The 15,502-nt window shown below is 32.0% G+C and overlaps 1 protein-coding gene across 1 annotated transcript in view; it reads right to left on the reverse strand.

Moving 5' to 3' along the window:
* The window catches only part of LOC123703730 (nephrin), a 187,580-nt gene that overhangs the window by 155,875 nt on the left and 16,203 nt on the right, over positions 1-15,502 (reverse strand). The window contains exons 3-4 of the mRNA XM_045651828.1: positions 9,498-9,647; positions 4,892-5,071 (exon numbers count right to left, since the gene is read on the reverse strand). Of these exons, the coding sequence (XP_045507784.1) occupies positions 4,892-5,071; positions 9,498-9,647 (330 nt within the window). The remainder of the gene's footprint in view (positions 1-4,891; positions 5,072-9,497; positions 9,648-15,502) is intronic.

The following is a 15,502-nucleotide window of genomic DNA, read 5'->3' on the forward strand; positions in this document are numbered from 1 at the left end:
TTCTAAGTTTTACAATTACATAACATATACTAACTTGATCTAACTTTAACCCTAGATTACTACCCTTCGTCGATTCGACGACGCGTCACCAAAAAAATCGCTATAACTTTTACGCGTGCGACCGTATGGTTTTCTGACTTCAGCTAATCTCAGCCAACCCGTTGCGCTTGCGATGGACGGTAGTGCTTTGTGCGTGGAAGGTCCACACGTGGTGTTCCAGCAACCATGGCTCGTCACATCGACGAAGGTTAGTATTAACGTAACTTTTCGTACTATTTAGTTAAGTTAAAATTACGTTATTTTATGTTTTATAATGGTGCCTATTATTTTATTTTTAGATACGATTCATATGTTAGTTTTAGAAGTTGAAAGCGATGAGGAAAATTCATCTGCGAGAGAGCCTGAAGACCACATTGAGGCTGAAGAGGCATGAAACGGAGGGTGATGATGAAGTTTCTACTGTAAATAAAGAGCAATTTCCAGATCAAGATTATGAGGCAAGTAGTAATACATCTCCCCACGTTCTATTGAAGATGAGATACCTAGCACTTCAGCTGACCCTAGCGATTACAAGACCATCGCATACCATTCTTCTTGGGAAAGACAAACACATATTATGGTCATCACAACAGTCAAGGCCACAAAGCAGAAGACCTTCAAAGAACATAGATACATAGCACGTGGACCTGTGTGTGACGCTTTTTTCAAGATATTTTAGATCCTCTTCAATGTTTTTCAGGTATAATTACTGGTGACATTACTGATACTCTTTGGGACTCAATTACATAAATTTTAAACATGCCAGAAATAAATAATGTGAAAGTTATAAATGAGACTGAGCAAAGTAATGCTGCTAATGTGCCTCCATAGCAAACTAAAATAAACATATAATATGCTATATTATGTCCCTCTGTAAAGCAAAGGTAGACCTAAAAATAGGTGCACTAGGTGCAAAAATCGTTGTGTGGGGAACACAAACTTGATGTGTGTCACAAATGTTTTAGATCCTAAGCTATTATCAAAATTATATTTTTAATTAATTTTCCAGATATTATTTTTGTAAGTAATACTTTATTTCGAGCAATTTAGAGGTATATATTATTTGTACGGAATTTTTCAAAAAAATTAAGAATGTTCAAAAAGCGTGTAAACTGTGATCTCATTTTGATGACTGTTTGAATTAAAACTATGTTAAAATAAATATTTTTATATTTTTATATGTAGATTAATACCTTGTCCTTAAAATAAAGACATAACTACAAATATATTTTTTAAATTAAACCCCTAAATCCCCTCCAATAAACAGCGTAGTCGAAACGACGAAGGTTAGTATTAAACGTTGAAAAATAAGGTTAGTGTTCTAGGGTTAAACTACACAATAGCAGAACTTAGAAAGAAGACGGGACAAAGAATTTATTTACTTTTAACATTAGCTTTATCTCCTATCTTTGTAAACCAATGTTAGAATCTATTTACTTTGGAAGCTTGAAATCTAGACATAGGTACATAGTCCTATGGTTTAGGGGTTAAACTTATAGTAGGTACATAGAGAAGATTCGATATCACTATGACTTTTGAAATAATAAGATGGCCTTAGTTGCTTTTTATCAAACTCTTTTATAAAATAACTAGCGGTCCGCCCCGGCTTCGCCCGTGGTACATATTTCGCAATAAAAGGTAATATGTTCTTTTTCAGGGTCTAAAGATTGTCTGTGCCAAATTTCATCAAAATCGGTACAGTAGTTTATGCGTAAAAACCATACATACATTCATACATAATTACAAACCTTTCCTCTTTATAATATTAGTATAGATAAATATAAACTACAAGACAGGCTACGTATAACATGAATTAATTCAGATTTTAATAAATAACAAATTAAAAGAAATGCTTCTAAAACTAGTTACTAATTAAGGCCTGAATCGGGTAGAATCCCCTTTTGATACCGAAAATTACCTCTAGTTATAACCGTTTTTTCTTCTTAGATTCTTTATGTACATATATCTAAAAAAAATGTATATTATAGTTTCGAATATGATAAAGGGCATGGTTGTTTTAATTTGTTTATTTTACAATCAGGTTTTTTGGAAGAAAATCATGAACTGAGGTCGATTTTTGTAGTTTAAACCAAAACGCTAAGTCAATATAATATTAATTATTGTAGTGTTTTTACAGTGTGTTTATGAAATTGAAACACAGGGCATGGTTGTTTTAAATTTTGATTCAATATCCAAATATCTTTTTAAATAATTTTTATACGTACTTTTACTACGATAGATTCGCGCCGGTCCCCCGATTCCGCCTAGTAAATCGTCGCCAAGGTCGCTAGCCCCTATTAACGCCTTAACTAGGTAGTTATTAACTATTCAAAATATATTATATAAATAGCACAAAGATCATAAGTAATATTAATAAAATACCGATCAGAACACGGGCTTATGTATGACATAAAATAAATCAGATTTTTATAAAGAACAAAACAAATTGCTTTCAAAACTATTTCCCAAAAATGAGGCAAAACCGCGATTCAAACAATGTTTCCATGAAAGCAAACAATACTAGGGGTAAGAAATAAGGCTTATTGCTTATTGGATACGGAACCAAAGAATTTGAATAAAAGGATCTCGTAAAGTAGTCGCGGTCCTATTATTGCGTTTGGTAGGGATGGGCTGATTTATCGATAGTTTAAAGTGATCGATATTTTAATGTGAATTATATTGTTGAAATAATTTACACAGACGTAAAAAATCCAAAAAGATAACTTGCATCCAATCCAAGATAACAAGCATGATAAAGTTTAAAAAATGCGACAATTTGGAAATAAATTGTAATTGCTAACGTGACATTGTAATTTGTAACTGATGTGATGACTACTAGTATTTTCAAAGTTTTGTAGTTACGTAGCACAATGCAGGATTCTTTCAAATACCTTCAATTTGATATTCTAATCTTTTGGGTACTACATTCCATATCAACGAAAAAATTTCAATTGATCTAATTATTTTATGATAATAAATAGTAAATGTCCGACCAGAAAAACACATGAAATAGTTTCAAGCGTAAAAATAAACCATCAACCTATAACATATTGAATATATTGCAAATATACAATGTGTCTCTTATAAATACAAACCACATCAAAAAATACTTTTCCATCGCAACAATCTATCGACACATCCCACCCCTAGAGAACCTATCACGTCTTTGCTCATAAACTCAGAATATCTGACCTCCGATTGATAGCGGGTTAGACCCATAACCTTTGAGTCTTTCCGTTTATTTCGCTGACCTTTCCACACTTCCAAACTATTACGATTTATTTGGAGAATATTGAATTTTGTAGTAATATTCTTTTTTATTGATTATATTCGTGTAACGTCATATGTATTGAATTAATTTGTTTTCAGTCCACAATATTATGTTATTTTCAAGATTATGGAACTAGTTTTTTTATGTACGTACTTACATAATATCAAATATTTCTTTTATATCTTTTTTATCGATATATTTAATATGCATCTAAATTTATTTTAACACTAGCCGTTCCCCGCGGTTTCACCCGCATTGCTCCGCTGCTGTTGGTCTTAGCGTGATGATTTATAGCCTATAGCCTTCCTCGATAACTGGGCTATCGAACACCGAAAGAATTTTTCAAATCGGACCAGTAGTTCCCGAGATTAGCGCGTTCAAACAAACAAACAAACTCTTCAGCTTTATAATATTAGTATAGATAGGATAGTATAATACTCAACCCTTCTATTTATAACAATCCTACGAAAACTATTAAAAATAATATTAAACTCCATCAAACAAGTTTACATGTAACATAGACCCAATGAAACACAAAGAAAAACACAAAATGTCAGAAGTGCGCAACATTTTGTGACATCGCCATTTTTTATTTATTCCTAACAAACGTTAGCACACGTTTAAATTAATGCACTCGTTGTTAGCCCCCCGTTTGTCTAGAAGCAACGTACAAACAGACGAGATGTAATTGTGTATATTAATGGCGTCTGGCTTGCGAAACACCGTTTATATAGTGGAGTAATTGAATTGTGCTTTTGTTTTTTTAAAGAACTTGGAATCGTATGGGGCTCTGTTTTCGGAGATACAGGTTAGTTAGTTAGATATTATGTAGTAAAATTGTTACAATAATTTAACCTACAGACTACGGTATATGTATTTCTAATCGGATACAAATATTTATATCACAACCAACATGTTTTTGCTTTGCTTCCAAATAGTTGATTCTTGGGGCCCCTGTTTACGCAACACTTTTCCGGGACCTTTATTCTCACTACCTTTAGCCCCGGGGCCCTAAAATTAGGTTAACCGCAACTAAAAACGCAATAACACTTAAAGAAAGACGTTAAAAGCGAACGTTAGCGGTGGAATATCCGTGTTCCCGATTAATATTCTTAATTCTTTTTTCCCGGGAACTCTTAATTATCCAATGTTTTCGGAACCGAGTTTGCATTAAAAATTAATTGCGGCTCTCTTTGATATTACTCGAGGTGAATGTTTTAAATGTTGTTTTCGGCTCGTGTGGGATTTTCGCTTAAATTATGGCGATCTTATTTATCTAGTTGATGAGTTTAAATATCGTGGTGGTTAATGATAAAACGTGGAATTGTAAATTAATACGAACAGGTTCTCATTATTGAAAATCTATCTTCGATAAATCATCAAAATGTCTCCATACACATAGCTGCACCTGAACGCGAGTTACATATCCTGTAAACTATCTCTGTAAAAAACAAAATTCGATGGGCTGAACAAAACCTTTGCATTCTATAAAAAATAAAATGAAATGCTTAACAATAAAGCCTAACCTTGCTCAAAAAAGGTTTACCAGCCCTAATCCCCTTACAAACTACATGTACTTACATATAACAGTCAGCGTCGCGTTCGCCCGTATCACCTTGTGCATCTGAGCCGGTCCAACTTGGCACTGATATTCAGCGTCGTCCTCCAGAGTAACATTCACGATCCGAAGGTTGTACACCCCGTGGCGGCGGTCCCCGAACATCGTGTAGCGCGGGTACCCCGGTATTATTGAGGAGAACCCTGGAAATTTGAGTTGTATTAATATCACGTATAAATGTAAAATACTTCGGTAAACATGTTCTTCGATTAAAATGGAGATGAGCAGGACACAACCAAAGCCAAAAAGATAACCTATAGGTACATATTTCAAAAGCGATTCATTCGTGATAATATTTGTTTAGAGCAGTGGTGGCTCAGTGGTGAGACCTTAGACTTCGAATCGATAAGTCCGTGGTTCGAGACCAGGCGAGCGCGTAGGAAATAAATTGATTTTTCAATTTATCTGCGCATGTTGTAACCTCACCACTGCTCGAACGGTGAAGGAAAACATCGTGAGGAAACCGACATGTCGAAGAATTAAAAAGTACGACGACATGTGTCATCCGCCAACACGCACTTGGCCAGCGCGGTGGATTATGGCCTGTACCCTCATAGGAGGCCCGTGTCCCAGCAGTGGGAACGTATATGGGCTGATGATGATGATGATGATGAATATTTGTTTCGATATTTTTCATTAAATACATACATATATATTTTAATGAAAAATATCGAATCAAATATTTTAGTATGAATGAAGATACCTGAATATTTGTTTTAACTATATAATTTATAATCAAGCATGAATACATATTTCTATAAAACAAACTGAATAATTCTTTCTTTTGCGATTCAATTTGAATTTTAATTAAATACTGTACAGTGTACAGTCATAAATAAAGTATTTTACGAAATAGATCACTGACCTTACTACTAAAAGAATCTATTTACGTAATAATAACAATTAGTTATCTATCGTAGTTAACTCTAAGGACTGTTTTCACAGCATCTTGACATGTTATATTTAGCTTATCTGACAATTAAATAACAAAAAAATGTAAATTTACGTCAAAAAATGCCAATTTAACTATCAGAGATATTATCAGCAGGCGGTGAAACTGTCTTAAGTAAAGTCACTGCATAAATCAATAAATATTTAATATTTTTCTTCAAAAAAAATCACGTAAATCGTATAAAAAACCACGAACACATTCACAAAAAAACTACCTTCATTTGTTCGAACGTCAGTTAAAGACCCTAATAACTACGTAGAGATATTTTATCGACCTACTTAAAATACCCATAAAACAACATAAAACTGTAATCCAGTGCACAAATAAAAACTGAAAAACTTCAGCTATAAATTCCTCTGCAGCGAATTAACACTACTCAATCGCAAGTCAAACAAAAACTTAGTTCCAACTTAATGCATAAATTTAAGTTAGCGGTCTAAGTTATGTGTAAATAAATATTCGAGTTTGTTTGTTTGTACATGTTTTTATAGTGCTTGAAAGTATATAGTTGATTTGATATTTTTTTATGGCATTCAAATGCTTTATAAATATGTTTTTTTTTTAAATATAAAAAAATAATATGAGGCGGGATTCGAACCCGCGTCTTCCGCACCTATTACGATTTTTGCATTCGCCATGCATATTATTATTATCTATTTATTACATGCCATAAAATATAGTCTATTTTACTGGCCAAATAAAGGTCGAGTAGTTTTTATTTAACTATTAATAAACAAACATACAAAAAATACTTCTATAGAATTACATAGTTTAGTTATAACCCAACCAATTTTAAAAGTAATTCAATTATCGATTCCTGGAATCGTAACTTTTTAAATTAATCGGATTAACTTCTATTAAATTGATTAAAAATATCTTGTAGTGAATAAATTAAGCGAATACTTAATTAAATGTAGTGAAAATTAACCTTTTGCGGATTCGAACCCTGGACTTCTGCTAATTGATACGATGAAAAGCTTTGTAATTAGATCCTTTGACGTAATTTATTTAATCTGTTAAATATTTTCAATACTGAAACATTAAAAAGGGTTCTAAAATAACCTAGTTAGCATATTAAGATGTCGTAGGATATCGAATTTATAAATTTATGATAATAATATATCAAGTAATTTTTTTTATGATTCGATACAACAGTATCTAAGCCTTGGTATGGATATAATATAATATTATATGCATTACATACACCTCTAATTATATTACCAAACAAACAAGAAATTAAAATCAAACCATATTTTTCAAAATAATCTCACAAACATACAAAACTCAAACCATTCAAAACTGAACCTTACACCCATATATTTAGATACAAAATCGCTTGTAACAAAACACAATTGGTAAAATTCATTTTGCATTGACACACACACATACAAAACGAGTGACCTGTGCACTGTGACACGTCCAAAGACGGGCTGATGTGTGGTACAAGTGAGGAGATGTAGCGATTATTGAATAAATATGATGAATAAGTTAATAAATAGGAGTGACTGTAGTAAAATTGAATTGATTTTCAAGTATCTGAATTCTTGATGGATTAATTAATAATATCAAATTTTATATTAAACTTAATTTTATCAAAATACTATATTCATCACATGTTTTATCATCATACATGGAAGCATTTTCATTGATTACTTAAATTTCTGGTCGGAAATGCGTTAGTGAGGTTTAACCAGATGCATTTAATTATAAGTTCTCACAGAGATTTAGTATTATTTGTATTTGTTAGGAATAAAATATTTTGACTTACACTTTAGAAGAAAGAATACCTGGCCAACAAAAACTATTTAAAAATAATATACAGATATCTCTCAATAGTGGTTTAAGATTTTTTTATACCGCATAGTAAAAAAAAAAAAAATTAATCACGTTCTAAATGCATTGCCAATAGGTACACAATATTGATCATTTTAAATTGATAAACATCTCTGCAAAATTAATAAACTCATGACTTAACCCACCAATTACAATCTATACAGACTCAATCCATTTAGAGGCAACCTCAAACGCTGCGATGTACTTTTGTTTGTATTGTCCAACTGAATGGTCTCTACGTGCTAGTTATACTGTGCACTTGTTCTGAATATAATACGTTGTATCGATTGGTGCTGTACAGTGGGTATATTGTTATGTGTTCAATTTAATTTAATTTTGTTTGGAGTTTGATGGAATCTGAATTTTGTGCATATATATTTTAATCCAGCTTTAAAATAAAATAATTGAATACACCATAAATTTACTAACTCAGGCCCCGGAACCACAGACACAATAGAAAATCTATTGTTTCTGGGACCGATTGGGCCGCTTGGGGCTCAATGGGTTAATTTTGCTAATTTTGAGTGCATTATTTGCTTTTCATGTGATTATTTTTAATGCAATAAAGGATTTTAGGATGGAAGGATTAATTTTAATTCACACAACATTAAAAAAACTCAACCATGAAAAATATCCAACAAATAAATATTAAAAACTGTTAATAAATTTGTTTTACTATAAAAGCTCCAGTATCAGAAAGACATACCTACACGACTAAATAATACCATAGATATAATAAAAGATTAGACATGAAAAAATAATAGCAGGATATTTAAATATGTACTTAATTTTACTTCATTTAACAACCTATCAATAAACAATATAAAAATAAATTCAATGTATACAAAATCCACATATAATTCACGGAAATTTTGATACATTACATAACGATATCAAGAGAGCATTATGTGTTGGCGGTCCGCCATCTTGGATTCAAAGTAACGATGGATCCTTGGCTTCGGGCACGAAATACACTGATTTTAAACAATAAAAACACATTTTTATATTTATTACCCACCCTAACTGCACTTTGAAGCTAATTTTAACTGCTTTAAAACGATTTCGTAAATGTGCATTTTTATTTATTATTCTGAGTTATGTAATATCGTAGGTTTATACTTTATGCATAATTGAATTTATTCAATCTATGGTAATTAGAATTTAATCACTACTAATAAATAACGTTTAACTGACCGTTTGTCAAAGTAACAGCTGTTAACAGGCGATTAATAATATTAATTTGTAAACGAAAAGAAAGCAGCTGTTTAGACTTAACATTTTTATGTTTTACGAGCGAAGAATTACTTGTAAAGTAAGTCTGGTGAACAAGAATTTGTTCTAAATGTATTATATTATCCTGCTAAAATAATTTAAGAGTACGGTCATATGTACAAAGAGTCAGGATATAATCAGGATATCGCTTTTAAAACCTTATTTAATTACCTTAAACTGACCATAAAAATTAGAAGTCTAAACCCCCCCTCCCCAACCTACCCCACATACTAAGATTAATGATTAAGATTACTAGCCTCTCAATCCTTAGTATAATGTCACAGTATCTAAGGTATCTACTTTTCTTTATGCTGTGCTAATCACAGTATTACAATATTCCCTACAGTAAGGCAACGCCTTTGATGTCGTGCGATGACGCCGCGCCACCAGTATAGTTACGCTGTCACATGCAAATATGCTGGCTGCTGGGGACCACCCTGAAGTACTGCTGTTGTGAGTGCTGTAGCGAGCACACCGTCAGTAACAGTCGAGTGTAATGCATTGGCACTTACCTAACGCGAATCCATCCTTGGCCCACTGCACCTGGCCAGCCAGGTTGGCCACCGCGCACTCAAGCACGGCCTCCGAACGCTCCTGCACGCGCAGACTTCGGGGCACCACCCTGAAGTACTGCTGCTGGAAGCAGGTGGCCGTGGAAAGCACTGGAAAAAGAAACATGAATGTATTTGGGCTTTTGGTTTATACCTTTTTGAAAAGGTGTGTTATTTTACGTATAAGTAATACAATTATTTGGAAAATAAATTATTTACATTGCTCCGCTCCTGTTGGTCTTAGCATGCTGATATATAGCCTATAGCCTTCCTCAATAGATGGACTATCTAACACCAAAATAATTTTTCAAATCGGACCAGTAGTTCTTGAGATTAGCGCGTCCAAACAAACAAACTCTTCATCTTTATAATATTAGTATAGATAGGTATAATGTAAACTACAGATTTAAAAAGCACTTAAACAATTTTCCTTAACAGCATATAACATTCAATATTCTGGAATCGTTAAAAAGTTTTTTCCATACATAAATTCCAGTTTTTCCAAGCACTAAATCTTCCTTGAAGGTCAGAAAAATAAGTTCTCAATAAAAAGCCTAGTGCCTAGCTCAGCTCTAAACCTTGGTGCTTAGCCAACACTTAGGTACATGCAAGTGTGCTTCAAGTGAAGGCTATACTTGTACTTATTCTATACTTGTGTACTTAGACTAGCAAGATGGGGGGGCGGTTTTGCCTGTTCCTAGAAGGGAAAGAAAATACGTTTACCAAAAACCTGAACAGTTTTAAAATAAGAAGAGAATTGTGTTTTTAATGCCGGTTTGTATTGGTGGTTCATTATCAAATGTAGAATTGGATATATATGGTACGATCATGAGCTATCTGCATGTTAAATTTCACGAAAAATCGTTCAGTAGTTTTCAGCGGTAGTTGAAATGTTATCTGTATACTTAATATCATGATCAATTTCTTTAGAGCGGAAAAAGTCGTAGGCGCCAGCTAGTTTTTATTAATCAACGTAATATTAAATTCTTTATAACTAGAAACGATTGATAATTTTCAATTAATAATGCATGAGTATTCATATAAATAAAAAGTGGACTCGTTTAGCTGTGTGCTAAAAAGTGACATGTTTCTTTAAAACCTAGTAGATAACTAGATAGGCAGTCGTATAAAAAAGTGGAACTACTTTTATTGATGCAATTCATAAGCTATATACCTAATTAAAAATATTATGAAATAACATTTATAATCATTATTTATCTGTCTAGGTATCAACATTGGTAATAATTATTTATTTATCTGTATGAAGATATTCTTTTGCTTGTCTCAACCGAAGAATATTTTCAATAATCAAAATATAATATTCTCATTCAAGTTACAGAACTTAGATAGAAAATTCGACATCAATTTACCTTGATTATTTTTCCGACCCAAATATCGACCAATAGAATTGCACCATTCGACGTCACGTGGTACAACCTACATGGTATTATACTGATAAAACCGCCTTGACTAAAAACTTGACTCCTTCATTTGTTTGCAACGAACCTATCGGAAAATACCCGATAATTTTGAAGCTCTTGTGGTATTATAAGTGAAAATACATTACATCTATACTTCCTCATAATATCTTACAAAAAAACATTCAAAACAACACAATTTTTCCAACTATAAAAAATGAAAATTTTCAAGCAAGCATCGTCCTTCCAACGAACCTTGAAAACTGCTGAGCAAAAAACGTTGATTCACATCAGGCTAATATGATAGGCGACAAGTGTTCTTATAAGGCGACGCGACGCTCTTCAGAGGTGAATGCTCCTTGGTGTGGTGTAAACCATAAGCTTAAGCGTTTATTAAATTAAAGAATTGCATGGAAATAAAAAAAAATAATCCGATTTACTATAAGAATAAACAGAAGACTTCATAGATCATTCCGTTTAGCTTGGATATGTCTGATGAAAGTAATTTAGGTAGGTAATATTTAAATTAGTCGGTAACGATTTACGTCAAAAGCTGGTAAACGGTGAAACTAACCAATAAATTCGTGTAGTTGTATGAAAATTTTACATAACCGTAAATTAATAGAGCTTGCATGTATGATATTATCTACTACATAAATATGCGCTCGTCTTTTTGATTAAAGTAAAAATTACAAAACTATAGGCTTTCTCACGCGGGAATAGCGTAAAACGTGCAAGTACAAGAATTTTGAATTAGAAATCAATTCATAAATACACCAAAATAATATGTTGATCAATGGCATACTTAGCATTTTATAAGTTTCCTCTTAAACAGCGTAAATAAAGTACAAACCAGAATTTTTTCATTCTGTATTTTTCGTATTTTTTAACCAACAAGGATGTTATCGCTATATCTCATAACTTGTATCACATTAAGGCCAGTTTACACGAAGCCTTAAGCGGCGTACACACGAGGACTCAAATTAACCGTCCGACTTTCAATTGTCACTCAGACAGACGTACAAGCTTTTGTGCGCGACTCCGCTCGCGAGGCCTTTTGTAAAATAATTATAGTTCGTGAGCTTTGTAGCGGTGGAAAAGTTTTTAGCTGTTTTAACAATGCGTAATTTATTCGTATGAAAAGTATATTTTGTGTACAAAAAATGCGGGTATTGTTGAAAATCTTTTGTTGTGGAATCTGATTATTGTGAAGATAATTTTGAGATTTTAGACTTCGATTTTTATGAGTGAATATGCAGTTGTGAAAATTATGTAGCCAATGTGATAAGATAGTTTTGTTTTGAGTCTAAGCTTTTAAATACAGTTTCAAAGTTTTGTTGGTAGGTATCTACATCATAATTTAAACTTTATCTTTGTATTACAAGTTAAATAGATATAGATTTGATAACTATTTTAAAAAACTTATGTATTATATTTATGTCTCACAATAAAAATAATAACTAATTTTTTTTTACAAAATGGAATTTTTATTAGACAAAGATTTATTCTAAAACACGCGAGGAAATACAGGTTATAAACTAAAGCACTTATCTTAATGGTACCGTTTAAATCTAGTCCAATACAGGTTTTAGTTATTTCTCAAGTATGTTAAAGTTTTTGTACTTGTTATCATCATTACATGTTGAGTGTACTTGAAATAAAAAGATTCGTTTAACCGATTTGAAAAATGTGTATGACTGAAAAATATGTAGGAACTAGCTGTGCCCCACGGTTTCACCCAAATTCAAAACCACGAGCAAAAAAAATGTTACCTACTTCAAACTTTTAGGGATAGTTTATTTTGTTTGTTATTTTGTGTGCTACATTTGAACTTTCAACAATTTTTCATTTATAAATTATAATGTCTTCCAAATCAGTACGGTTGTTTAACCATAAAGCCGTAACAAACAGACAGGCTTTCTTTATCTTGTTAAATAGCGATGTACCCTTATTTTTAGCTAATTCAATTTTTAACTGCTAAAATTTGCTTAAACTGAATTGAAGTTAAAATTAAAATTCAATTTGCAAGAAATATGGTACAAATATGTTCAGAAACATACACTTTTTATGTCCCGATTACTTCACCAACTGCAATTATCATAACAATTTCATTTTATTTTCAAATACCCGCAAAAATACCATTAATAGAGGGTAGGTATCAATAAAATTCAACCGTAAAAGTTATGATTTGCTGACGTGGTGAGATTTATAGGAAAAATATCAAGGGGGAAGTTTAGCTGGAGTCGACAAAACACGGAAGTGCGTGTCCATTGTAATACGACACGGTTTTGTAAAATTGTTGAAAAACATGACGTATAAGCGTAGGAAGTGTAATGGATAGGTACTTCTTAACACATGTATGTTTGTGTAAATGTATGTTTGAAGTGTTGAAAAAACTGTGAACATGAAATTTACAAACTGGAAATATTTATTTTGCGATACAGAGGAGTATATTTAAAATAATGATTCACGATTTATCAATTAACTTAATTATTGAAGGTAACGTCTTGGCAAATATATAAATTAACAACCTATGTAATGTCGAATAATTCTATTAAACTTCATATAATTAATACAATCATAATTTTAAAGACACAATAAAAAAAATATATCGAGTTAACTTATTAACATAAAATGTAATAACACTGAGCCAAGGCAATAAACACAAAACTTAAAGAAAGTTTAAAACATGACACCTCTGAATAGACAGTATTAAAATAAAGGATTTTCTCAAGTCAACAGTCCATCTTCAGTACTTTCATCGAAACCTCCATTTAATTAAAATTTAAAGTCTTAAGAAACAAATAAAAACTGAATTAATTCGCCTTATCTTAGAAGTGAAGTTTCTTGATTCACGGGAACGTAATATCATCAATATTACAATTTCGAAGATATTCAAACTTTTAAGCCATTAATATAAACTTTAATTATTATTGAATATAATCTATAGTTCAATGATTCAATAATAAATTTGTTAGTAAGTTTGGCTGAGTTATTATCTTATTGCGTTTAAGTAATAATCGTATTTACCTATCGTATAGGTAATAGGTAAATTATATATAACTGCATTGACTTTGGTTGAAGCAAGGCTTTCGACCGCTATGGCACCCACGAATCCGTATTAGTAGGAAATCTATTTTCTTCTAGTCTCTACATTTAAATAAATGAATATTCTTAAAAAATGTAATTGACGTTTTGAATGGTTAATTAAAAACATACAAGCACACACTAAATAAAATTCGTACGTTTGGTTTTAAAATTCGTAAGTAAAATATCGTGACGTGTAACAATGGAAACGGAAAACCATCTCCAATTCGGTATTTAGTCCCGTTTGCAAATAAGTCAATTACTTTGACATTTGATTGGGGGACGGCCAAGCGTGTGCCGCGTGAAATGGATTCCGTATTATGATATTATTTGGATGTGCCGATTCTTTCAAATTAAATTTATATCACTTTTAAAGTTTTCTTTTTTTTAACCGACTTCAAAAAAGGAGGAGGTTATCAATTCGGCCGGTATGTTTTTTTTATGTATGTACACCGATTACTCCGAGGTTTCTGAACCGATTTACGTGATTCTTTTTTTGTTCGATGCGGGATAGTGTCGAATTGGTCCCATAAAATTTTATTTGGATAGGTCCAGTAGTTTTTATTTTATGAGCATTTTTGTCTGTGTTTGTAAATGTTGCAAGTGCAAGTTTGAAGTCGGTTGTTTTTAACGCAGTTATCACTTGTTTGCAGATAAGATCGAATACATATTATGGGCCCTCTTTACAATGGGCAGCACTGGGCGAGTAGAGGCAATCACAATAGTGTAGAGGGCCTACTAAATGATGGCTCGTCATTGTAGATGTTTATTCATAATCGCCGTAATGGCGGTAAACATCGATGATCATTTATTGGGCCAACGCTGCCCATTGTGAAGATGCTCTATTACAAAATGTTGGGCGACCTATCACAAACATAGTTGGTTATATTATGTAGATAGGATACATACATGTTATATGACTCAGTAACTCTATCTGTTGGTATGATTTCACGCCTGAAAAGCTGCACCGATTCAAATGTACATAATAGGTATCGTTATTGCATGAGATAGATGATAAGATCGAATGCTCGAAAAGAATCTGGAATATTTTTCCCGAAACATAAAACTACTACTTTTCCTTTTTTAATTTAAAAGAATAGGTGTGTATCTACTATCTATAGTTACAGTACCTACTATGCTTTTAAAATAAAAATATCTCATGTATCTATTCACTATCATTAACTATTAATAATCATTTCTAATTTTAACACAAAAAATACTTAAATAATTATATTTATAAGTTATTAATGATGTTGTGTGCATAACATATCAATAAATCTAAATTCCATAGTAATATAATACCAATCAAAAACCCATTTCAAAATAATAAAACCCATGGGCCCCTAAAAGTATTCAAAAAGAAAGATTGGCCCAACTTTAGGGTCCGCTTTGACAGTTCACTTGTTCAAAATATTAAGATGTCGGCGGACGTTCCTTTGGAATATTTATCGCGAATTTTTA

The sequence above is a fragment of the Colias croceus genome, chromosome 27 (assembly GCF_905220415.1).
Source record: "Colias croceus chromosome 27, ilColCroc2.1".
Classification (NCBI taxonomy): Eukaryota; Metazoa; Arthropoda; class Insecta; order Lepidoptera; family Pieridae; genus Colias; species Colias croceus.